Raw genomic sequence first — 26185 nt, 5'->3', positions numbered from 1 at the left:
TCCAGCCCACATCAAAGAGTGTTTCCTCCCATCACACACGGAGATATTCGTGGTTGAGTTGTTTGACGTTCGCCAAACTTGTCTATACATTTTATTTTTATCTGAACACAAGTCTTACCTGTGTGACCTAGCAAACACTATTGAAAGGGACTAACCACATCTGTTGAGCAAAGGCCTGCACTACTGTGGAGTTCCATTCCACGTGGCCGTTCTCAGTGCTTTAGGTGACTGTGTAAGCCAAGCTGTATTTTTCAGTGTATTGCAGAGTATGTGCAGCAAGATAAGTGGACCAGAGTGCTTCAGAAAGAAAGCTTATTGTATTTAGTGTGCGCTGCATGTACATAGCATCACTGTACAGTGTGTCTTCTATTTTTGTGTACCTCAGTATGTTCCTTTTGTGTGTATTTGGTTTTTTTCTTCCTGGTCTTGTACTGCTTAATAAACAAATGATGCTTGATAGTTATGGTGACCAAGTGTGTTCAACTATGTCTCTTGCTGCTTGATATGTGCATTTAGTTCTTTGGGCATGTTGCTACAACTCAGAAATTAGTGGACTTTATATTAAGAATTGTCATCAACATATGACAGGAGCTTTTACATTTAAACTTCAAACCTGCAACCAACAAAGCAAATTTTTTTTATGGTTCCAGCTTGGCACAGAAAATGTTTGTTGTCAGAGAAGCTTGAGCATATGGTAGAGCCATATATAGATCCTGTGATGTTTTGCTCATACTTCATCATGCAACTAGGTATTTGCATTATCCACGAAGCTATAGACTGATATACTTCTGTCAAACAGAAACATTTATGGTGTCAAGGACCGTTAGTAGTTTGCATCAAATTCTTGCCATCCGGATAGAAAAAGTCATTTCTGTCAAAATTCAGGCCCTAACTTCTGATGGTTATAAGCCCTTAAATGTTCTGACGGGCATCCTCCATTAACTTCCAATAATTACAAATTAGTGCCATGATATTCATTACCTTATAGTGGCTTTCGATCAACATGCATGTGCCTGCATTTTCCAGTGTGATTTCCAGTTCCAACATAAACTGGGGCACAGATGCCAAAAATGCTCCCACTTATTGGACTGGACACAGTCCAATTATAGTTTCCAAATGCAGCACATTGGAATACATGTCACCAATAAAACTTTCCAATTGGAGTGAATTGTAAAAGTTTTTATTTGGAGAGTTCCAATTGCGGTATACTGGAATCCAATCAAATTGTATTGGAGCCCAATCATACTGTATTGGAAAACTAGTTTGCTCAAATTGGCCTCCAATTGTGACATATTGGTATTGACTTCCCTATATTGGTTTCCAAACTAAGTAGATTGGAATCCAATTCTCATGTATTGGATACGATACAACCAATATCATTTCCAATTTGAAATCTTACAAGATTTTGCAATAGGGTGCCAACTCTGTTATCAAAAGATCCTGGAAACCACCGGGCGGTGCCCGTTGGATCATGGAATGCAACGTTGGAAGATTGTCTCTCCAGCCCAGTCAGGTGGACAAATTTAATGTGCTCTGCTGTAATTCCACACTGGGTTGCGGCTTCGTTGGTCCCGTAGCGCTAGCAAAGCGTCACGTGTTACGCGAGTGTGACTTTCACGCCGTTACGTGCAACGGATGCAGTGTAAAAGTGCTTCGTCGTGACATCGTGAGCCATATCGCGGAGTACCAGTGTCAGAGTGAATCGTCCGTGTCTGTAATCCGCCCAATGAGTGCTGATGTGTATGACATCGGGCGAAACATAACCACATCTCTGGAGTCCTTAGCCGTGAAGCTGTGCGCTCTGGAAGACCGACTCAATATTAATACAGTTTCCATCGATGAAGCAAGAAAGTCTCTCGCGAGAATTGGGGAGCAGATGAATATAATCTGCGTGGACGTCAACGACTGTATTATCCCACACATGGCCGACCGGTCAACGCTACTGGTGGAGAACCGTGATGTTGTTGATAAGCTCACCAAAGAAGTGGGTGAGCTGCAGCGCTGCTCTCAGGAGGTGGTGACCTTCATAAACGCCGAGAGAAAACAAAGCGAGAAACCCACCCAGCCCGAACGTCCGAAACTGCAACCCAGTTTTGAGATTGAAAGGAGACGGGGACCGGCCCTTTTTCGGATAATTTTTGGTCCCAACTGGTAAAGGAAGTGAACTGAATTAAACCCCCACTGAAACGTACAACCTTCGTTTGATCTTGCGGCGACAATAAATGACAAATATAAGTCGACGGTATCACTTCCTTGAGCTTGAGCCGGTGGTAGGGACAAAAACACGAAAATGATGACACCATCGACCGTCGTTACACCAGCTTGCTTGCGTTTTAAGAGGGCATACGAGACGATGAAGTGCTGCTTTTACTGCCACGCGCTACGGCGCTGCGCGACATTTCTATCGGCTATGTGTGTGTGTGGGGGGGGGGGGGGGGAGGTGTTGCCATACTACTAAATGATGATTTCCAGTTTATTGCATTACCTTCTGCAGATTTGGAAAGCGTATGGTGCATACTGTTTACAGACAAAGGGACTGTGACGATAGCAGTTGTATATAGGCCCCCTGTGCTGATGTAGCGATGATTAAGGGATTGTCTGACCATATAAGCAAGTTTGCTAAAACAACGCAAAAGATGGTTATGTGCGGTGATTTTAATCTCGATGGTGTGGACTGGAATAGTATGATGTGTCTTTATGTCATAAAGGTGCTAGCGCTGAACTTCTTTGTGATACGATGTTTTGAGTTCAACTTATTAGGACAGTATATAAACCTACTAGGTTTACTTCCACAACTGCATCGTAACTGGATTTGGTGTTTGTGAGTCGCAATATTTTTGATGGCATTTCTGATCATTCTATTGTACGACTAACTTGCGATTTAGTCCCTGCTCGCACAACCAGTAAGCGGTTTACCACAACCCACAATTTTGCAAATGCTGATGATGTCGGTATTCCGTATCATTTGGCACACGAATTTGATCGTTTTCGCAACGCGTCAGTAAGGGGTGATTCTAATGAGCTCTGGTACCTGATGCGGTACCTGGTACCTGGTATCTGGTACCTGGTCACCTGATGCGGGAGCCGTTCCCAGAACAAAAATCCGTTGGATAGATCGTCCGCAAAAAATTAGCGAAGGAACACCATTTTCTTCTTTATTTTTTTCATTGCGCATCTTGGGAGACGCGTCTTTTCTTCACCTACAATGTGAAAGGGTGAAAGAGCACACTATCGGCTCTTGTGCCCTGGAAAACGATGAAAGGAAAACAGGAAATGAAACCCAAGATCAGGGCCGTTCCTATAGAGTCACTCAATACATTTGTTTTTGCTTTGTTTGGGGAAGTTAAACCTCATCACCTTCTACGCATGAGGCGGCACTTTGCTCCTACACCCTCTCACATTGGGGGTGAAGGAAACACGCGTCTCCGAAGATGTGCAATCAACTAAATAGTGGGAAAAAATGGTGTTTCTTCACGTTCCTTCATGGTGTGTCACTCTTTCTGAATATTGTACAACATTCTGCTCAGACATTTGTTCCAATTAGAAAGAGGCAGGTCGCAACGCGCAAGGAAGAACCCACGGATTGATCGTGAAATAATCATTTGAAACGCCGTCTTATTAGGATTACAAAACAGCCTCACCCTAACTCCCAACGGGTTACTGACCTTAGGAGAGAACAGAGAAACAGAATACGTGATAGGAAATTTCAGTCTTACAATCAGGCCCTAGCGAGGTTCCTTCTGGAATCACCACCCAAGTTCTGGCGTTACGTTGTACCGCCAAAGAAAAGTTGTGATGCGATCTCATCCAGCAACCAACTCAGATCCGATAGAACATGATTAAGTACGCGGAGGGACAGGGGCAAACACACACGGAGGCCGTCAACGTTGAACGCGTTGAACGTTGAACGCCTCCGTGTGTGTTTGTCCCTGTCCCTCCGCGTTCGTAATCATGTTATGTCCCAACCAACACGCTCTACACCTTCCCGCAGATCCATAATCATGTAATTTGTAGTGTATGTTGCGGATGCAGATCGGACGCGGATAACGTGTGCGCGGATGCGGATCGGATGCGGATGCCGAAAATCTCATCCGCGCAGGGCTCTATGCAAACGGTTCCGAGGCGGCCGTACATCAATATAACACGATCCCGGGCGGGGCGGCTCGAAGACCAGTGTCAGAGTTCCTGAGAACATCAAACTTGTGGAGCGCCTGATCCTCAAGGACCGACGGATAACATGTCTCGAACTCGGACCTTTCTGTGGGAATGTTAAACCCTATTATCCATAACCTCCGGTTTCGGAAAGCTAGTGCCCGTTGGGTCCCGAGGCAGATGTCCGTGTTTGGCCGGCAGAGAAGGCAGGAAATCTGCCAAGAGCTAAGGTACCGTTTCGACACTGAAGGACGGCCGTACGTTGATCGGATTACCATGTGCGATGAAACGCGGGTGCAGCATTTCACTCATGAGTCTCAACGCGCATCAAAACCGTGGAAGCATCCGGGCTCGCCAGCTCCCTAGAAGTTCCGAAGCACACAGTATGCGGGTAAGGTCATGGCTATGATTTTCTGGGACAAGGCTGGCGTTGTTCATGTTGATTTTCTACCCATGGTACCACCATCAATAGTGCACATTACTGCCAGGTTCTCAGGGATGTGCACAAGGCGCTGATGCAGAAGCGGCCGGGTCTCATCACTAAGGGAGTCCACCTCCTACAGGCCAATGCACTCCGGCATACCGCGCATCTCACGACACGCACCTGGTAAGTTGTTGCAGAGGGAGTTGCTGCCACATCCTTCTTACAGTCCAGACCTCGCCGCCAGCGATTTCCATCACTTCGGGCCACTTAAGGCGTTCCTTGGGGGCCACTTCAGCTGCGACGACGAGATCAAAAATGCGGTCCGATCACGGCTGCTACGCACCGGTAAGGATTTCTACGCTGCTGGTATCGAAGGCCCCGTGAAACACTGGGACAAATGCATTAGTACAGCTGGAGATTACGTTGAAAAATTGTTGAACTAATGTCTTGCCTGTGCGTTAATTTTACCTTTGCGAAAAATGAAAAGTCGCGGTTTGACTTGAACACCCCTCGTATAGTCAGACAATCCCTTCATTACCGCTACATCAGCACCAGGGGCCTATATACAACCCCTATCGTCACAGTCCCATTCTCTGTAAAGAGTTTGCACCACACTCTTTCAAAATCTGCATGAGGAATTGCAATGAACTGGAAATCTTTATGTATTAGTATCGCCACACCACCACTCCCACCCCACCACCCCGAGATATTCTATCCTTCCTGATTACACTGTAGCCGCCAGGAAAAATCTCAGCACTCTGAATTTCTGGATTCAACCAGGTTTCAGTTATCGCCAACTCATCAGGATTATGTTCAAACAAGACACTTTCAATATCTATCTTTTTGTTAAAAACACTGCAAGCGTTTAAACAGATAAGCGTTAAGTTAGACGTGGAAACAATTTTTTTTTGAGAGCGGGGTGTACGTGGAACCTGCTTAACGCCCTTCAACTGCCTATCATAAATGAATTATTTATCACGAATGTAAATCTTATCATTGCGCTGTCGGTAGGGCTCTCCGCACCTTGGCGTACTTCAGCAACACTGCCCTTTCTAATCGGACCGCGAGGAAAAATCCTCATTGGTGTATATATTTGAACCGCGCAGCTTCTTAGAACCCGGTAGCACCTCTATATCACTACTGTGATCTCAGTTGCAGAGGACGATGGTGTTCCTGGACATGAGTCCTGACAGACGATGATGGAATGACCCAGCGGACGGATATGCGTGGCCTCACGCTAGGACGGTGCCGATAGAAATGTCGTGCCAGCGCAGAAGCGCGTGGCAGCAGAGGCACCTCTTCATCGTCTTCCACGGGCCGCCACAATCTTATAGTGACAGACACATGTCCTATGAAACGCAAATCAATTTTTAAAAAAACCGAAGAGGCGCCGCCGTTCTCTGAATCGGTGAACTGTCGTTTCACTATAAACAATGAGAAAGGCCAATGCGATCATATTATTTTTTTATCATTGCACAACCGAATTGGTACCAGCATAATGACCTCGAAAGTACTTATCATTATGACCTTGGTGCGCATGATAGGAACCTCTGACTGCAAATCTTTCGAGGTGCGAGAAGGCCCATCATGGCCCCGGCATAGGGTTGTGTATGAATGGGTTCCACTTGAGTTCAGTATACCAATACTGCTTCTCTCTGTGCTACTAACCATTCTTTGTAAGACGGGTTGCTACAGCGTGTGGTTCCACGTCTTACCCCCGGGACCAATTATTTGTGTGTGATACCCACACACAAATTGGTGGCGGTGGTGGTGGAGGTGGGAGGGTCAGAGGGGGTTATCCCCCTCTGAGACCATCACTTGCTCGTTTATAATTATAAAATTCAATGCGAATTCAGAATGCCGACTTGGCCGGATTTCTTGGAGGTCCCTGCACTGAAACCTGTGCGAGAAGGGTTCGTGGTGTCTGCCAGAACGCCCGAAGGGAACCGTAAAACATAATTGGCGAAACAGATATGTCGACATCCAAATTTTGGTTTAAGCTAGAGTGTGCGATAGAGTGGGCAGCTATTCGCAGGGTATTATATTACAATTCTTCGGTTTTTATCAACAAATTAATTTTCCCTCACAGGTAACGGGTATTACGTGCAGTACGGTATATCACATTCTTACAAGTACACATAATTCTGAAGTGCAGGCTACTATGCTCAAGTACGATACAGCTTATCTTTATCCTATACATGACCAGAATTTTGGGACACCTCCTTTGATGCAGGTTCTGCCTGATAGCAGAAGAACATGTAGGAAAGCCAACTTGAAAGAAAAGTATGAGGTGAGGAAGAAGGAAAATGAAAAGAGGCGTGGGCAGACGAGAAAGGGAACATCAGATATCGCGCGTGGAGCCTGGCTATCAGCAGCAATTGCCTAACGCGGAATGAAAAACGGGATAATCAGTTCTGATAACTGTTGTCAATCCTTTCTTTGCTGTACTGCTGCTTATAATTCTGGGCTGCTGCTGGCAGCGTGTGGAACGGAATGACCGGCACTCGTAAGCATAGGTCGGCATTTTGCTAAGAATTCATTCAACATCACATCATGGTCAGTTTTCCGCAAAGCCCATCACATCACATCACCGTCATAAACCATCACATCACGAGCCCGTAACTCAACTTCAACCTCAGAATTCATCACTTCATAACCCATCATTCAACTTCAACTTCAGAATTCATCACATCATAACCCATCAGTCAACTTCAACTTCAGAACCCATCACATCACATCACATCATTCAACTTCAACTTCAGAATCCATCACATCATAACCCACCATTCACCTTCAGAACCCATCATCAGAATTCAACTTCAGATCCCATCGCGGTTTTGAAGTTGAATTCCTATGATGGGTTCTGAAGTCGGTGATGGATTTTAAAGTTGAAGTTTGTGATGGGGTTTTGAAATTGAATTCTTATGATGGGTGCTGAAGTCGGTGGTGGGGTTTTTGAAGTTGAACTCCAACGAAGGCCTACGTGGGGTGTGCCCGGCTGCAGGATTACGACGCTAGCGTCCTGCTCGCCTGTGTTTGCGTGGGTTTCCTGGTAGTGGCAGCAAAAGCGGAAGCGAAGGAGGGGTATGCTGTTTGGAGGGTGCGGTCAGCCTGCACACAGTTGGACTTGGAAGCAGGGTTTACCAATGAAGGAGGAAAGTGAGGGATGCCACGTTTGACCTCCGCTGTCGCATGTGAACTGCGGAAGGCGTATTGCTTGCGCGGTAGGGTTGTTGCACAATATTGCGCCCGTTGTTGACAGATAAGTGAGCGCATAGCACATTGCGCGTTCGTGTGGCTTTGGGTGACCGCTGATGGGGTTTTGAAGTTGAATACCAAGGAAGGCCTACGTTGGTGTGCCAGGCTGCTCGCTGCTGGAGGATTACGACGTTGGCGTCTTCCTCGCCCCTGCTAGCGTGGATTTCCTGGTAGTGGCGGCGAAAGCGTAAGCGGAGGAGGGGCATGCTGTTTGGAGGGTGCGGTCGCCTTGCTCTGGGTTGGGCTTGGAAGCAGGGTGCACCAAGAAAGGAGGAAAGGGAGGGATGCAATGTTTGACCTCCGCTGTCGCATGTGAACGGCGGCGGGAGGTGTGTTGCTTACGCGGTAGGGTTGTTGCTAGAGATGTCGCGAACCGGCCGCGGTTCGAGTTCGAACTGGTTCGCAAAAAATCGAACTTTTTGAAGAAGTTCGTCGAACAGTTCGAAACGGTTCGACACATCTGCGCATGTGCGGCGAGCGTGACCTCTAGTATCGCATGCACGCACTTTACCCTGTAGACACTAGGAGGCAGAACGATAAAGGAAAAAAAGTGCGATGAAAGTAGAGTAGTTGTCTGTCAACTTGTCATCTGCCATTTCACCTTTCATCTGTGTGCGCGTTTAGTGCGCGGTTACGTTTTAAGAGCCTTCCCATCGACAACTTTTGTCAGTTGTCTTGCCTCATGTCTTTATATAATTTATGCAGTGAGAATGTCGATTACAAAAAAAAAATTTGGCATCAGCGCGCAATTCGCGATAGCCTGTTTGCACAGACGTATACATACGTAACCCGAATTGTGATCCTTCCCCCTTTCTTTTTTTCTACCAATAAATCCCCCCCCCCCCGAATTGTGATGGGATGACCTAGGATGGACATAAGGGCACGGCAGGTTCGCGTGATGTTCTGGCACTCCTCCCGTTCCAACTCTCAAATGTCGTAGACGGTGCTCGGCTGGCTATTTTCTACACAGTAAAAGCGGCACTCACGTTTTATGCGAGCAGGCTTTGCAAAATTAGCTTCGTGCTTGCACTTCCCGCATGAGTCAGCCGAGTTTTGACTTTGTGAATGGAACGTTTACCCAAACAAAACATACAACAGACTGTAGACCTACCACACTCTAGCAGTATGTGGGGTTAATTGCTAGTGTTGTGAACTGGTCAGAGTACACTTTCATATTCACCCATGTTTGGCACTGATGGCATCAATCACCTTACTGGTTCCCCGAGGTACAGACTCATTTCTGTCAGGATTAAATTTATTTACCACAAAACTCAGGCATGGCAGTGATACAGGTAAAGTAAAGGTAGCCTAGGATTAGTGCTATCATATAGTATATGCATTACTTGACTAGAAAATACAGCTGGAAACGCAGCAACTGCGACATAATGTTGCGGCAGAATTACTTCCGCAGGAACAACGGGCTACACAAATTCACACACTATGGTGGCTACCCTGTAAACAAGTTAGTCTCTCCACTGATACAATTTTGACAAAACACGAACAGTCTTTTTGGACAAATTAAACAACATATGCAAAAATATCACGCTCAAGTTGTGTAACTGGAAATTGGACAAGCCTGTTAAACAGTGGGGGATTCAAGTTCTTTAACTGGTTGGCTTTGACACATCGTTCTCGCAGAAGTGACTGTCTTTTTAACTACCACACAGATATTACAAATATATTGTACGAAACATGTGACAGCAATGTTTGCTTTAACAAATACTGCACTTTCTTTCTCCAACAGCAACACTTTTTTTTTTCTTTACCACCCAAACAAATGTTCTTTCACTTGCATTTAGTCATCACAAACAACACGTACACAGGGTACTTCATCAACAGTGGTATCGTTTTTGTCCATGATGCCATCTTCTGGTGGCACATTAAAGTCCTTTGGGATGAGGGTTCTGTTCATCCTTATAAACGAGAGCATGTTGACATTCCTGGGTGTGAGCCTTCTTCTCCTTTCAGTAACGATTGCTCCAGCTGCACTGAATGCCCGTTCAGAATAGACACTGGTAGGAGGGCAAGCCAGGTATGTCACTGCAACTACTGAAAGTGATGGCCAACAGTGCAGTCTCTTTGCCCAGTACTTCAGGGGATCCCCTTGAAGATCAAAGTTGATGTCAGTGTCCCAAGTGTAGGAATCCAGCTCTGCTTTTACAACTGCCTCGCCCTTCTTTTGTACGTGAACACGAGGCTGACCTCCACTTCCTAGTGTTAGACCCATTTTGGCGGAGTGTGCAAGCCACAAGCTGGATGACTCTGAGGCAGGTTTCTCAGGCGCTCCTGTATGGACACATGTAGAAGCCGGACTCTCAGAAGCAGTGCTCCTCTGATTCTTTCTGTTATATTCCTGGACCAGCCGATGGTAAAGTTCATCTAGCACTTTGTCTCGCGTTGCATTTCTTTCAGGAACGTAGTTCTCAAATGTGTCCCTGAAACGGGGATCCAAAAAGCTTGCAGTGGCGTACACCAATTCTCCTCTCACTGTTACTAGATGCCGGTTTGTGCGAAGTTCGCTTAGAAGCCCTGAAGCCAAACTGTGCGTGGCTGTACCCTCCTCTGCAGTGCCTAGAATGCTGACAAGCATCTTGTCGATGAAAGCGAGTTGCGGGAGAACTTGGCTCAATGTAGCAGCGTCTGCAGACAGCAGTTTTGTTACTTCTTCAAATGGTTGCAGAACCTTAACCATTGAGTTGAGGAATGCCCACTGTTGTGGAGTGAGGTAGTACTTCATTGAGTCCTCAAAATACTCTGTTACAGCTCGTCTCTGCTCACACATGCGCGCTGCCATGTAGTAGGTACTATTCCAACGGGTTGGAACATCCTGTGTCAGTTGATGAAGTGGCAGTTTCTGTTGGTGCTGAATTTCCTTCAGCTTCGCTTGGGCAGAAGCAGAGTGTCGAAAGTGGCCACACATGGCTCGAGCAGTTTTCAGAGTTTTTTCAGCTTGTTCACCTAACTTGGAGAGTGCTCCCTTCACAACCAGGTTGAGGCAATGTGCAATGCAGGGTACACGCTTTATGCTTTGCTCCCTGAGGGCTCTGACCACATTTTGTGCATTGTCTGTTGCCACCATGCCTACTTGCAAACCAAGTGGAGGAAGCCAGTTTTCAATGACGTTTTGCAACTGTGTTCCTATGTTGTCTGCTGTGTGAGACTGGCCAAACCCAGACATATCTAGGACTGCTTCACACCTCTCAAGTCCAGTGCGATCTTTGTGTACCACCCAATGTGCTGAAACACACATGTAGTCGTTCACCTGGCAGCTGGACCAGATGTCAGTGGTGAGATGAACCTCTACACCTACACACTTCTTGAGAAGTCCCCTCAGCACTTCTTTGATGGTGTGCTCAAGTGCAGGGATGGCACATGACGCAAAATAGTTCCTTCCAGGTATCCTCCACTTAGGCACACAGAATGCCATGAGGTTCAAGAATGCGGGTTCCTCTACTACCGAAAATGGTTTCATGCCCATTGCAATGAACTCAGCAAGCCGCTTGTTGTGAGCAAGTGTCATGGGGTGGTCAGACTGCCACATTTTCTTCCTTTCGAGGGACTCTGGAAGTGTTAACTGTTGTGAACTGGAAGATGCCTCTTTGACCTGTGCCTTTCCTGGGCTCGAATGTGGTGTTGATGTGGCAGGTGCCTTTCTTGGGAGCAGGTTAGGATGATGTCGTCTTACGTGCCTGTGCAAAGCTGTTGTTCCTGGCCTTGTGCACCCTCCTTTTTTTTGCGAGGCGCACAGTCTTTCTGCAATGCACACAAATTCCTACAAGTGGGTCGTTCGCACTTTTTTTGAAGTGATCCCATGCAGCAGACCTCCTGGTCGATTCTTTCCTCGGTGCAGCCTGACTCTCACCATCATCGATAAGTTCCTCAATCAAGCTTGCATATGTTTCTCCTATCGACGAATCCTCGTGGTAAGCCCCATCTGATAAGCGAAACAAGAACCATATTCGTGACTAAGTGAGTAACACAATCAAACACACGAGACACGTTAATAACGGTGCTCAAGAGAAAGCCAGCATACAAATTATGCAGCTGATGTAGGTTTCTTTAACATTTATGCATCAAAAACATGTGAATGTTCCTATCCGCTTTCAAATTTGCATGAAATGCAGTATGGCAGGTAAAGACCATGCTGGAAGGTTGCTCTGATGCAGACAATCAACTACACAGGGATCCTCGTGTCGAGGATCTGTGAAGATACGGCAGTAGTTAAGAAAGGCGGACAGGGACAAGGAATTACCTGATAATCCCAGTAATAGTGACGCCGCTGAATTGTTCCCCATTAATGTCTCGAGTTTTCTGACCACTGCCGTATTGCAGTTCAGGTAAAGAAGACCCAGAAGCAGGTGTCTGGTAAAGGCTAAGCAGGAAGACATGATGATGGCGCCATCAGATCATTTCACACAGCTGTAGCACAAACAAGAATACATTGTGCTTACCTGGAATTTGTGAAACTGACTGCTCTGTACCGGACGTAAAATAGATATGGTCAGCCGCAGCATCTGGACTGGTGACGAAAGAGTCTCTAAAACAACTTTCCACACTTTCAATGGTGACACTTGAGTCCTCCCTGTAAAGTGATGTACAGGGATGTCAGACTGTGGCTGTATTCTCCAAAGGCCCTGGTGTAGGACAACAAGTCCAACGACGTCATCTCGCTAATTTATTTAATTTTGACAGGGAGTGACTATGCGAAGAGACAGATGTCAAACCCATGAGGCCCGAATCCGAGCATTGTCGCGAAAGCTGGCCACGGTCGAGGAACATACAATAGCTTGATCTGCACCACCATATGATGGTGGGCAGCGTGACACAAATAATGAGACTATTTCATGAGTGACTTATCTACCTCGGTAAAAAGGAACAAGATGGTGTGGTGGGTTTCGTTTCCCTGCGCAGGAGGGCTGCGTGCGCATTAAAATGAGACAGTCTCAAGTAGGTGTGCAGTTCCTAATTTACACTCATTGGACAACGCGAATGATTAACTTTTGTTCCTGACAACCTGTATCTCGAGTCTTACCAGTAAAAGTACGCAAGGCGTCCGCGCGCCTTTCCCCCCTTGCTTTCATGGGCCTCCCTATTATCACTTGTTGCGGATCAAAGGTGATACTTACAAGAATATGATGTCGTCGATGTCATCAGAAGAATTCATGTCGAAGCCGTGGACCAAGCAAGCAAGTACGACGACAGCGGCAAACGCTGGGACAAGCGTCTTTGCCATTTGCGCCGTTGCCTCATTGGCGCCGGTCGTCAAAGGGCATCCGTCTTGTAAGCTGCGTTGGCTGTCTGTGTCTCGTGTTTTCGTTGCGTTTCACGCGGACTCTATGCGGCGCTGCAGTGCAGATGCGCAGATGTCTCTAGTTGTTTTTCAAATAGCCTTTCGCAAATTCTTGCTTTTAAATTGAGTCGAACCGTTGCGAACCCCTGCGAACAGGAGGAAAAATTCGAAGGTTCGTCGAACCGTTCGAACCCCCGGGTTCGACGTCGAACATTGCGGTTCGAAAAAAGTTCGCGACACCTCTAGCTGTTGCACAATGTTGCGCCCGTTGTTGACAGCTAAGTAAGCGCGTAGCACATTGCAGGTTCATGTGGCTTCGTACGATATCCTTGCCTGCCGGCACATTGAACGTTCATATGACTTTGTACGATCGTCGTGTCTGCCGGTACATTGCACGATCATGTGGCTTCGTACGTCTGGCTTTTCCGCCGTGCCATTTTTCACTCGTGACGCGGGGGTATTAGCTTCGGCATCGGAATACATCGTGGCCTGCCACTCAGTATTACATGAGTTCTTGTGACATGATGCTTACTGACACTGGAAATAGCCGTCATGGACTAATTCAGCGACTTGTAATCACCTTCGCTGGACATATGTTTTTACTCTAGTTCTTCCATGCAATACACCACTGCAGTGGTTTATCCGGAATCCCAAGCAGGGGCCGTGGTCATTATTACAGCTACGTGATAACAGCTTTACACGTATAATTACCGACAGGTCATTACAGCTGAAACGGCAAGCCCCCTTTTTTGCAGGGGGTGTCGCCAAACTTTTTTCTTTGGGGTGGGGGGTGTCACAGGGATGTATTATGGTCTGGATAAATCACTGACACCAAAAACAGAGAATCTGTCCTCGGAAAAGTGTAACCCATTGTATTCTTTTTCCTCCGAGGAGGGTATATACGGACGAACACTAAGTGAATTCTTAACGATCGAGGCGTTTGGACATATGTAATACATACAGAATGTGAGGCGCAAATTGAAATGAAGACTGCAAGGGGCCCGGAAGACCACCAACTTACAGTCCGTGAAACAGTTTCTTTTCCTCTCACACAATCTCTAAATAAATATGTGTCGACACAATTCCCACTCTTACCTGTTTTTATTTGATGTTTGAAACAACCTCTCATCATAATCACTTGACTGTAGTGTTAGTCACTTTTTGAGGTAACTTCGCAAAAGTATCATGAGCAAAGCTAGAAATTTCTATTTCGCTTCACGTGCAAGCAAGCAGAACGCACAACGCGGGCTCCTTTCTTTTTATTTTGCTGCTGAAAAATCCGACGACAGTGACCCCGCCTCTTGCACGTGCGCGGCGGCAGCAGCCTGTCTGCTCCGCCTTGTTGCAGCGCGATGCACTGGATGTACGCAAACGCAATTCCGATGTGCTTCTGAGTTAGGTCGCAGCAGAGCATGAAGTGCATTTTTTTACGGGGAAGGTGATAAGGCCACTGGCAACGTTCTATGAAATGTGCGCGGAAAATGGGAACTCGCAGAACTTGGAATTCCAATTCTCACTTTGTGCCCAATTGACAAGGTATATTCGGAACTCCGCTCCGAACTTAATTTTGGCATGGTAGCAAGAACTTTAATTTCTCACTTAATTTCATTTTGATAACTTGAAGGTTGTAACTTCATTACATATTTAGCTTAATGACGTAACTCGTAACTAGCAACTTTTGGGTGGTAATTAACTTCCCCGCCTCTGCTGAACAACAACAACAACATATATATTGTGATGATGAAGTGTACTGAAATGTACTGTATTGGCGATGAATATCTAAGAAATAGCAGCTGAGTGCTCTGATGGAACACTTGTGTCCGATGGATGCTACATGCATGCCTAACACATAATTCCCCAAAACATGACCTGTGCACCTCAGATAAATAAGAGACCTATAGTGATATCTGTGTATTACATTTAAAATGAAAGACGTCCACAAAAACAATGCCAGCCCGAGCTTGTCCTATTTGGATCCCAATCACACAAAGGAAAAATAAGCAATCTAAGAAGACACAAAATAAGCCTAATAAAACACACTTCGTCAGCACGACAGCAATCTACTGTCGTCTAGTAAAACGCGCGTACGCGACCGAAGGCGGAGGCTCAAATCCAAACCCATCAAATATACATATACACGCACATTATAGCTGTAGGCGAGCAAATGAGTCAAACAGAACAACCGCAACGTGCAAACCGCAGAACGCCAAATCGCATCTCGATCTAATCTACCGCTCACATTCGCAACATACAGTTGCCTCCGGCTACATGACATTGCCCTCCGCGCCCCACTACGCCAGAGAGTAACGCGTTCCAAACACTTCCCTCCCTGCGACCGCCGATACACAGCAAGGGGGGGGGGAGGAAGTCCGCCAGGCATCTGCGGTGTCAAGCGCATACGCCCACACCAGACACGAAACGCGAAGCGTTTATGTGCGCTCGGTGCACTCCAATACACATTTGCCATTCACTCCGCACGCGTTCGCACAAGTAACAGTCACGACACGTGAACGTCAGACATCGATTAAACACTGTCGCCTTCAAAACCTATTATGAGGACTTCGAAACCTATCCGTCATCTTCAAAATCCATCGCGCAGACTTCAGCTTCAAAACCCATCCCGCTGACTTCCCCTTAAAAACCATCGCGCTGACTTCAAAACCCAACACACGGACTTCGACTTCCAAATCCACACACGCTGACTTCAACTTCAAAACCAATCACGCTGACTTCAACATCAAATCCCACCACACTGACTTCAACTTCAAAACCCATCACGCGGACTTCAACTTCAAATCCCACCACACTGACTTCAACTTCAAAACCCATCACGCGGAGTTCAACTTCAAATCCCACCATAGCCCTTCATTCAACTTCAACATCAACTTCACATCACATGATAGCCCTTCATTCAACTTCAACTTCATTTCACATCATGCCGTTCGTTCAACTTCAACTTCAACTTCACATCACACCATGCCCTTCATTCAACATCACATCATTCTCTATGACGTGATGGTGAATGAAGTCGGTGAAGGCCATCATGAATGAATTCGCCGACCTATGCTCGTAAGGCTGGTCTATATACATTTTTGTTCTCTCTCTGGGAAATGGGGATGCCGTCGACGATGAGAAATGTGTGTCCTGGGGCGCCTTCTAAGGGGACTGTGCCGGTGTATGTGTGACAGCGTCGGAGGAAAACCTCAGAAATTACCCTACATTATCACGAACAAAAAATACTCCATAGGTTACTAAGACGAATTCAGTAACTGCACTTCACTTTGTTACTTCTACCTTGTTACTCCTTTATCACTGTATCATACACTTCAGTTTGTTCTCGGCCTTATCATGGGGACCTTTCAATGTTTAATTCCATATTTTGCGTGTTACAGTCTCTTCCCGACACCATCAAGAAGGCTTGTCGGCTACCAACGCCCTCCACTAGAAAAATGAAAATAAACAAAGCAACAAGCGGAAGAGTGCTTCTTTCCAGAACATCTATATAGGTAGCAGCAGAGTCACGTTCGACACAAAAAGTGATTGGTAAACCAACAGGTCCTAGATAGCGTCGGACTGCGCGCTTACGTCACTTATGGAGGCCTTTCCTATACTTTGCGATCTGCTTCGAGCTTTCTTCTCGTTCGCTGATTCATTTTCCTCATAGCAGCATCCGCAATAGTAACAGCGGGCCTTCCTGTGTGACGTAGGGCACGGGCCTTCTCCTTATCTTGGGGGTGTTGGGTAAACTGCTCAAATAAGTACGAGAAAAAGGAAGAAAGATGCAATCGCAAACTGTGGGGATAATATGGCAGGGAGTAACTGACGTCATATCAAAGTTTCCTTTCAACGCACCAAGAGTATATAGAGTCGCGCAAAAGTCCGTGGTGTTTCCCGCAGATAATCGCCATTCTTCTGGAATTTTTGTGGGCGTCCTGTTCGCTTTATTGTGGAATGGGGTGAACATGGTAGAAAATTTTAGCAAACCGTTCATAACGTGGCTCGCCTGAACGTGGATTGCCAGTGGATAAGATTCTCAGTCTTACATAACTGCAAATTGGCACCGACAAGCATGATAACCTTACAAACGGTCTGCTAAACCTGCTTTTATACGCTTGCTATTGTATTGATAACCTGAAATAAGAGACTTCAACTAGCAAGCAACGACAGTTATCGCAGTCCCATATGAAGACACTTTATAATATGCGAGAAGCGGTAAAGAAAAACGCGGATTCAAGTACAAGTTTTCTCACCCGTCGGAAGCACTGTAATGCTTAATCCGCAGTCTCCGTGGGACGTGCATGACTTGACATGACAGTTTGATTAAAATGCATGGGAAGCCTTGTGAGTGCGAACGAGAGCACATTCTTAAGGATGAACAAATAAAATTTAAAAAGAGAAACAAGAATTTCGACCCCACGCGCCTTGCTGTTGTAACGATGGCGGTTAAAGATGCTCTGTCTGGCTGTTGTTCTGAAATGTTAACACCTTGGCATTCTGCAGTGGGGGTGGGGGTGGATAAACGGTTATTTCGGAAAGGTCAGCCTCACCGAAGGTCGGCTTGCTATTCCTAAACCAAAAATATAGCACAAAGGTGGAGCCAAACCGAATATAAGATAACGAAGGTGGGTGAAGTGTAAATGAGATGAAAGGTCAACTCATAATTTATTCCTATAACGATGTATTAGTAGGTTCGGATGCAATGAAAAGTGGTCTACCTTCCACATACTAGTCATGTTATGTCATAGTGCCTAATAATAGGCCATCCAGGATAAACATTGTGATGATCTTGCCTTGCCGTAATCTTAAAACTCTCTTCATAGAAAAAAAGAAAGGCATGACCCTCTGATCGAACCAGGGAACATGAAAGCTAGAATCGACATCTGCAACGCTGAACCACCAGCCCAGAATGTTGTAATCGTGAGAGACCAAGACGCAACCGCTTTGGAACGCACACTCAGCAGCCGTTACTTCTTTCGTCGTGTAAATAATAGTAATAGTAATAATAATAATAATAATAACAATAACTTTATTTTTGTTCAGGTACCAAAAAACAACCACAAGGTTTAAAAAAAGATAGGGAAAAAAAAGAAAAAAAAACTACTTTTATAATGAATCTTCACGATTCCTGAAAACAAGTTGAACGCTCAATTCTAGATTTGTAGAGCACAACCATGAGAAGTCTACTCAGCAAGAATCGAAACAGTACTACTCTTCTGTGCATTTAAAGAATATGAGAAAATACCCTATCGTCGAGCTTTGGGCGAGTTCGGCGGCCGCTTTTTCCTGTCGTTCTCTCACTGTCAAACTTTGACAACACTGACATCACAAAACATGTGGCACCCCCGCTTCCCAGCGTCCTGGTCGATATCGTCGTTTTTTCTTTTCTGGCAGAACGTACACACATATCGAGCAGCAGAATCGGTTAGTTTATTTTTGTTATCTCCCAGGTAATACATTGGTAGTTTAATTGCGTGACAGTTGTCACATCAAATCGCGAGCTGCCATGGAAGGTGCTGAGCACACCAAAGGAGATAATGCCGGAAAGAAGATCAAACACGGCGTTTTATGATAACGTAGACTGAGAAATGGCAGCCCTAATTCCCCTCACTTCTGGGGACAAAGCGTGCTCTTCTGTGATTTCAGGAACAACCTGATGTCAGTTGAAAAGGGGTGACACCGAGACAGGGAGAGTAGAAATTGGTCGCGAAACCCGCACAATGCTCAATTATTTTGTATTTTCGCACATTTTTAATAGAGCACAAAAATGCGCTGTCGTATCAGTTCTTGTGGGGTAGACTCTCCAGAGTTGTACTCTACATCTTTGCAGTCACGCAGTCAAATTATTTTCATTAATTACAAAGATTAATTAAGAAAGTTAATTAACGGCTGCGCCATTTACTGATACACCCACGACCTACTACTATACTAGAGACCTGGACGTCCGCAATGCTCCCAGCACCGGGGTAGTAGTTCTGGCAATCGCCGCTTGGCTATGGGATTTGGCGCTAGCTCGCACTATTTGTTACCACGTGACTTGTCGAAACCGCGGCGATGTAGGGTAGGCCCTGTTGACAACGACGAAGCAGCATAAGAGAGAGAATAGCGCGTGCTTAGCAACGGGCTTAGCAACAGCCTGCGTATCCCTAGCAGACTAAAGACGGTGGCAAGGGTGATTCCCTCTCCCCAATAATGCTATGTGGCGCTTGCAGCGGTCACTAACGTAACTAACCCATGACCCGTCTCTCCCATAGGGGAGCTCCAGCTGTCCAGGTCTCTAGTATAGAGTAGGTCGTGGATACACCACCGCCATTGAGCAGATCCCGTCGGGAATAGATATATTCAACGACTTTCTCGAAAAAAAAACAAGAAAGTTAATCACGGATTTAATAAAATTCAGTCGGTCTTACGTCACGTACCCTGTATATATGACAACAAGCACGCGTGTATTTTTAACATATTCATTAATTTGGTACCTAGGACGAGTTAACCCGTAAGGAGATTACGGCCTTGCGCAACGCTGAGAACGAAAGTTTTGGCGACTTGGGGAATAAAGCAAGTTTAAGCCACATGTCCGAAATTTATGAAAAATGATTGACATGTATTAACACTGCAAGAGACACGCGTGGTAGTTTGTTCATCTTAATTCCCTTTGCCATTAGAGAGTGTCAAAGTCAAAGACGCTCCGGGTCCTCAGAGCACCGCAGTGACAGCATCTGGGACAGCCAACTTGTCTCAAGCTAATCGCTAACAGCTTCTCAACGCGAAATAATTGGGAAAGTCAATCAGAATTGCCATTTACCAAAGTACAAAGTTGCGGTAGTTGGTGTGACATTACTGGTTTAGGCTGCCAAAGGGAACTTCAATGTTTTTCAGCATGGTGCTGATTGAGTCAGCTCCCCGCCTTGTCTTCTGCGGAATTTGATTATCTAACTGAGAGTCGCACAAATCGTGATATCGCCGTTTGAGTTGCTAAACCTCCTGTCATTGCTGCTGACGTCATCATATCTTGAGTTCGGATGTTTTGGTTCCTTGTATTAAATTCGCCAGTTGAGAGTAAACTCTTTCTGTTGTGGTGTCTCCTAAACCAGTAATGGCTATCTACCAATTATCCTGCTAATAAATCTAAGTCAGCGGTGTTTGGACCAGTCGTGCCGATGTTTCCGTGGCAGGATCAATGCACGTACCTTACACTGCAACCTTACAGTTGTCCCATCGAAAATATTCGCTACATAGCGAACAGGTACTTCGTGCCAAAACGTGTGAACAAAACGGACCCCACATAATGAAGTCATGACTGTTATGCTGACGCATTTTGCTCATTACTTTTGATCTTTAGCCACGTCTCACAGCATTGTGCTATAGCATTAGGATATTTCTGCCAAGAAAATCCACTTAATGAAGAGTCATCCGCAAAAAGTCCTATGTTAGCGGCTTTATTTTCTCAGTAACACCATTTTTATGCATTAGTGAGAAAGACTTGCTTGAAAGACTTGCTGAAAGAAGTGCTTGGGAGTGGCTCTGCGAACGACAGTGAAGGGTCAGGATATTTCGAAATGTCGCAAACCACTGTTTGCCGCTATGTGCCGCTTTTTCATTCACTGTCCTATTGCATTCACTGGTCCTATTGCTGATCCTTGAGACACACCTGGGTGCACATGTAACAAGGGGGAAACATTTCTTCACGTATGATAGACCGTAGCCTATTATGTAAACACGAATGGTAACAGGGTCCTCCAGGCTCGGTCACCGTAACGCACCATAGTACACCATGGTATGCGTGAAGAACACACGAGCACACATGCAATATTCATCTATAAAACACATCAGCAACAGCGGCCACCACAATTTAAGAATATGACCGCCATTAGCTTCTTCCGGCTGCTTCAGCTCAGCTTCTGTGTCTCCTTTGGCCTCCAGCAAAGGTTCCTTGGTCTTCCTCCGTTTCAAAATTTCTTCCTGCCTTTTTTTCCTCTTCTTATCTTCGCTGTGGTTTATCAACATTGCCCTGACGTCATCCCGCACGGCGTCCGTCAAGAAGTAATTGATCGCGATTGGTTCGCCCAGATTCCACTCTTGCGCAAACACTCTGGGGTCTCTGGTCGCCAGGTCGTAGCCCGTTTCCGTCTTGAACTGTGCAATGTCGATGACTCGAGTCCCCTGAGAGTAGAGGAGGAAGACCAGAGTGTGTGGACGTCCAGAGGTTGGAAAGGGACCGCTGTAGAGGATCAGTTCGTCGCCAGAGTACACGTCCTCGGTGACGATGTTCACCACCAGCCAGAACATGAAGGTGATGTCCGTAAGAAGGAGCGTGTACAGGTTCCCTTCTTCCATGGGGAAAGAAACGTTCAAGGGTTCCAGCCAGAGTCGTTGAGCTACGAAAAAATTGCCCATTCTGATCTTGCGGCCGTAGCCGTAGTCGACGTTGATCAGTTGGTTCGGTGCGTCGGTCAAAAAGTGAGGTATGACGCCGTCTCGTGAGGTATGACGCCGCCGTCCGCGAGTAGGCCATGTGCTTGGGAGTGGCTCTGCGAACGACAGTGAAGGGTCAGGATATTTCGAAATGTCGCAAACCATTGTTTGCCGCTATGTGCCGCTTTTTCATTCACAACACGAAATAGGGCCTAAAAGGTGCTGGCGATGCTACGAAGGTCATATTAAGTATTGAGAGCTGGTGTGCTTGAATCTTACCACAGCATGCGCTGTCATAGGACTTCGAGCACAATTAGGTTTTCGAGCACAATTTGAAGACGTGTGTTGCGGTTCTAAAGTCGGCCCAGAACTCTAAAAACCAGGACTCATGGGGGCCGTGAAATGTACAATGTCTCCCTGCCAGGTGTGGAGCCGTCGGACGGGGTCACGTGGACGGAGTCCAGGCAGTAATATCAAAATAAGATTGTGTTCGGGATTCGGAAACATCTACGAGACCGATGCGATAACGTTTTGCAACGTTTCACAGTCTAGTTCGCCATGTTTCTCTTGAAAACAGCGCACATGTTAAAAGAACGAGTTTTAAAGATTCGTGCTGTCTCAGCAGCCATGGAAGCTCCATCGTGGGTGACATCATTGTGACGTAAGCCAGGCACACCAGTGGCGCGATGCCAACAACATCTAGACAGACACAAGGTACGTTCGATTAGGCCTGCGCTCCCTGAACCAGTTCCCTGTGGTGCAGGGCCAGTTCTGAACTAGCGCAGCTCCAGTTCAACGGTGCAACACTAGTGCCGCCGCGAAACGAATATCGAAGTGCAGCGCTAGTGCAACCGTGATAGCGTTGAATCTTCTGCGAATTGACAGGAACCGTGTAGTGAATCGTTATTTCGACTTCGAATTCAAACGTCTCTTCCGGCTCTCTCGCGATACGTTCGAGAATTTACATTAACTATTATTTGCCTTGTGTCGTCTGCTGCCATTGCCGCCATTACTCTGCACTACCGCTGAACTGACCCCTGTGGGAGTGCAGAGTTTCCTTACACTAGGGCTACACTTGGCGTGCACTGGCGAAACGAACGGGCGAGTGCAGCACCACCGGAACTGGTTCAGGCAGTGCAGGCGTAATCGAACGTACCTAAAGCCTGCACATTGCCTCCCCTCCCTCTTCGGGTCGGAATTCGTCTGCTACTGCGATACACCGTTCTGCGAATTCAGGAACCAGCAAATGATTGCAGCTAATCTGCTATTCGTGATTGGCTACGGCCGTTCAAAACACGACCCGGATTGGTTGACGGATGTTACGTCACGTTGACGAGCGAGGTAGTGCTGGCGCAGCGCAGGCGATTGTCTTCGAGCTCGTTTGCTTTTCGTTCGCACAACAGTATGCCGATAAATGCGCCGACTTTCGCTTATCAGTGTGCGAACTCTGTCGCAACCATGGAATATGGTGTCATGTCCCCGGCCGTATGAGAACCTTGGAATGACATTGCATGAGATGGCCACAGACTCTCGGCAATCTACAGACGCCCGCCCTCCCATCGGTCGCCAGAGGGCGTTCCCTCATTGTATTTGTCCGTGTGACGCTTTTTTCGATTTCCAGAGACGGAAACTCATCATGTACACTCAATATCCGACGTCTGCCTCTGCCATGCGTAACCTCAAATGGCACAAAAACTACCTAACTAATTCGCGTCGGACTTTCGAGTTCGTTTTCGGCGATGAACGGGAAGTAAGAGGGTACTATAGTTTCGGAATCGGTGATGACGGACCCGGCAGTCCTATTGGGGATGCGGTGCTCAACCCTAACAACACCGACCACGATGCACGATTCTGGATGCACGAATAACGTCGTAACGGATTAATACGTCGTACGGATATCCATCAGGTATCCACCGGACATACGAAACCGTTAGGACATTATTCTACATCCAGAGGATAGTCGGTGTTACTGGGGAAGTGTGCCCAGCGTACTACAATTCTTCATCGCCCATGCGATACAGACTCTAAGTTACCATAAGCGTGCCTCAAATTGTGACGTCGTTAACTTACGTCATCGCCCGCGGAGGTTTGTTTGTGCAGTTTCACCCTTCCGTGTACAACCGTCAGGGAATCTGCAGATAATATTCTTGTCGCTACAGGTTTTTGAAAGCCAAGGCTTCTTCGCAACGCCTTCAACTTCATTCCAACTCTTTGCAAGACGCGCAGCAGTTTACCAACAGTCCGGCCGGACTTAACGTCGCCCTCATCGTAGACGTATTGACGATGGTCCGCAAGGGGAGAGTACTTGGCGACGACGTCACGTTTGGCTATCCTTTCCTCGTGCGCGTTGACGGTGGTCCACCGGACGTCTTCATGCTCTTTGAGGAGAAGGACCATGAACGGACGTCCCTGCTTGATGTCCAGCTGCACGGTGGTTAACAGCGCTCCTTGATATTGGTCCATGCTAGTCTCATTAACGGCTTCGCTATGGTTCGATGTGTGGATGAGATGATCTGGAAGCAGAGGAGTCATCGCCACAGAGATGAGAAAGTCCGGGTTAAGGATGACGAATGCGAGCAGAGGGGCAAGCATTGCTGCTGTCAGAACGCAGACGGGAACGCGAGCGCAGAGCACGAGGATAGACCATTGGACATTTTTCGTCTTTTTCTTGATGTGACACATAGCCATAGGAAAATGGACCATTTCCACACGTCGCTCCTGGCGGCAAGAGACGACATGATGAGAAAACGACGAAGCAATGATGGCAATCCAACACCACGTGGGCGAAGCTGGCATTTTTTTGCTAATATAGCAGGATGACATTTGTTTTCAATGGTACAGCCTGATCCTGTGGAAGCATACAGCACGTGATGCACCCCAAAAACTGCACGAGAGCTTGTTAAGGCATATTCATAACACGCGTTGCTTTTATGCCACCAACTATCATGGCGACGCTCGTATACAGTTTCACGCAGCACATTTGAGGCACTGCGAAAGCTTCGAAGCGCATGCGCACACACAGGTAAAGAGAAAGATGATGGGGACGGAGAGCGTGACACTTGAGTTGTTCCTCGTCATCCACACGACACCATCTTTCTTCACGCACCCAACGGCGTGAATGCAAAGCTCCCGCTTTACTGCGTGATGCCTTTACAGTGGGAAATGGAAGAACCATACACTGACATTTATGCCTTTCATGTTTCGGCAGTTGACACATCATAGGCATTGCACGAAAAAGCTTCGCCAACTCGCATCACAGTTTTTATGCCAACAAACATGGCGTCCGCCGCCAGAAGTGGCTGGGCATGCGCATACGCGGACCCAGAAATGGTGTATTGACCACGGACCATAGTTCAATCATGGAGGAAGGAAACACAGGAGCGGCCGTTTCGAGCAGCTTTCCGTGGGACCCCTCTGGCGGTCGCTCCTGTCAAAACCGCCATTACCACGTGATCCTCTCTAAAGTTTCGGTTTGGCAACGCTTTGTTGCTCGCGCTGCTTTTCGTGCTTTTATGCCTTTCCAAAGTCACTTGCTTTTAATATGTGAGCACCACTGCGGAAACAACGTTTTGTTAACGTGTTCTTACCGCGGTTGCGGCTGTCGTTCAACAGAAAGCAGCTCTGCCACTGGAATGACGTTTCCTTCGTAAGCACATCCTTGACCGGTTGTTTCGTACCCCTGTCTGTGAGAGAGTCATCTTGAATCGTTCCTTTGCAAGCTGGCGCTGTGCTACAGCTGCAGATTCAATTGATTTCCTCCATCGTTGTACAAATTTGATTACTGGCATGCTTTACCAGTTCAGCAACAAACACACAAAACGAGGCCACGTCGTCACACAAACATCGCTGCCGCGAATGATGTTTCCAGTCCTGCGTGGTTGTCCTGCAGACCCTGACCGGTTTTGTAGTAGAAGGGTAAACCAAGAGTAAACCTCCGAACACTCACAAATAAAGCTGGACGCGCGGCGTTCATCACAATGCAGATATCTGAACTGCAAGACAATCACGGCTCCCATCGTCTGCTTTCGGAGCTGGCCTGCGCATGCTCTTGGGGTCACGTGAGCGGTCACATGGTAGACAGGAGCATCCCAGAATGCAGTGCGAAGCTGGCATGCCCGTCCCAATGGCAAAAAGTTGGAAGGGCCGCTCCTGTGTTTCCTTCCTCCATGAGTTGAATAAAGACGAAGCAGAAGGAGAAGTACTGATGTTGATGTTGACGAGAGACATAAAAGGGAGATACTGTATCAGTGCTTAATTTCGCGGTCTTATAAATTCGCGAATTCGTGTGGAAGGGGACAGAAGCGAAAATGGCGGGATCTGGGAGATCGGAGGATCATGTGACACTGCCGACAGTGAACAACGAGATTTAGCTGCTGGCCTGCCCAGACAGAACACTAGAGGGGTGTCAAGTGGACATCTCTGGGGGATACATGAATGACGTCCCTCGCCGTACATCCGCAGTATGTACCGTAACGGCCCTTTGAAGAATTGTCCCAATAGGGTCCCTGACTGGATGTTACATGAAGCATTACCACAGGAGAGGAGGAACATGGCAAGATCTGTCGCGGCGTGAGTTCGACTTTCGATGAACCAACTGAATGAATCAAATCAAAAGCAGTAAGAAACACAGGCTACGTTATCGGCATAGTGAG

The 26185-nt window shown here is 46.8% G+C and overlaps 1 protein-coding gene across 1 annotated transcript in view; it reads right to left on the bottom strand.

Annotated features, from left to right (window-relative positions):
• LOC135376279 (uncharacterized) overlaps positions 1-24203 on the bottom strand; it is a 329348-nt gene extending 305145 nt beyond the window's left edge. The window contains exon 1 of the mRNA XM_064608871.1: positions 23604-24203. Coding sequence (XP_064464941.1) covers positions 23604-24125 — 522 coding nt within the window. The 5' untranslated portion in view covers positions 24126-24203. The remainder of the gene's footprint in view (positions 1-23603) is intronic.
• Between the last annotated feature and the right edge of the window lie 1982 nt (positions 24204-26185).

Source organism: Ornithodoros turicata, chromosome 1 (genome assembly GCF_037126465.1).
Source record: "Ornithodoros turicata isolate Travis chromosome 1, ASM3712646v1, whole genome shotgun sequence".
Lineage (NCBI taxonomy): Eukaryota > Metazoa > Arthropoda > Arachnida > Ixodida > Argasidae > Ornithodoros > Ornithodoros turicata.
This window is presented reverse-complemented; position numbering and strand designations above follow the sequence as displayed.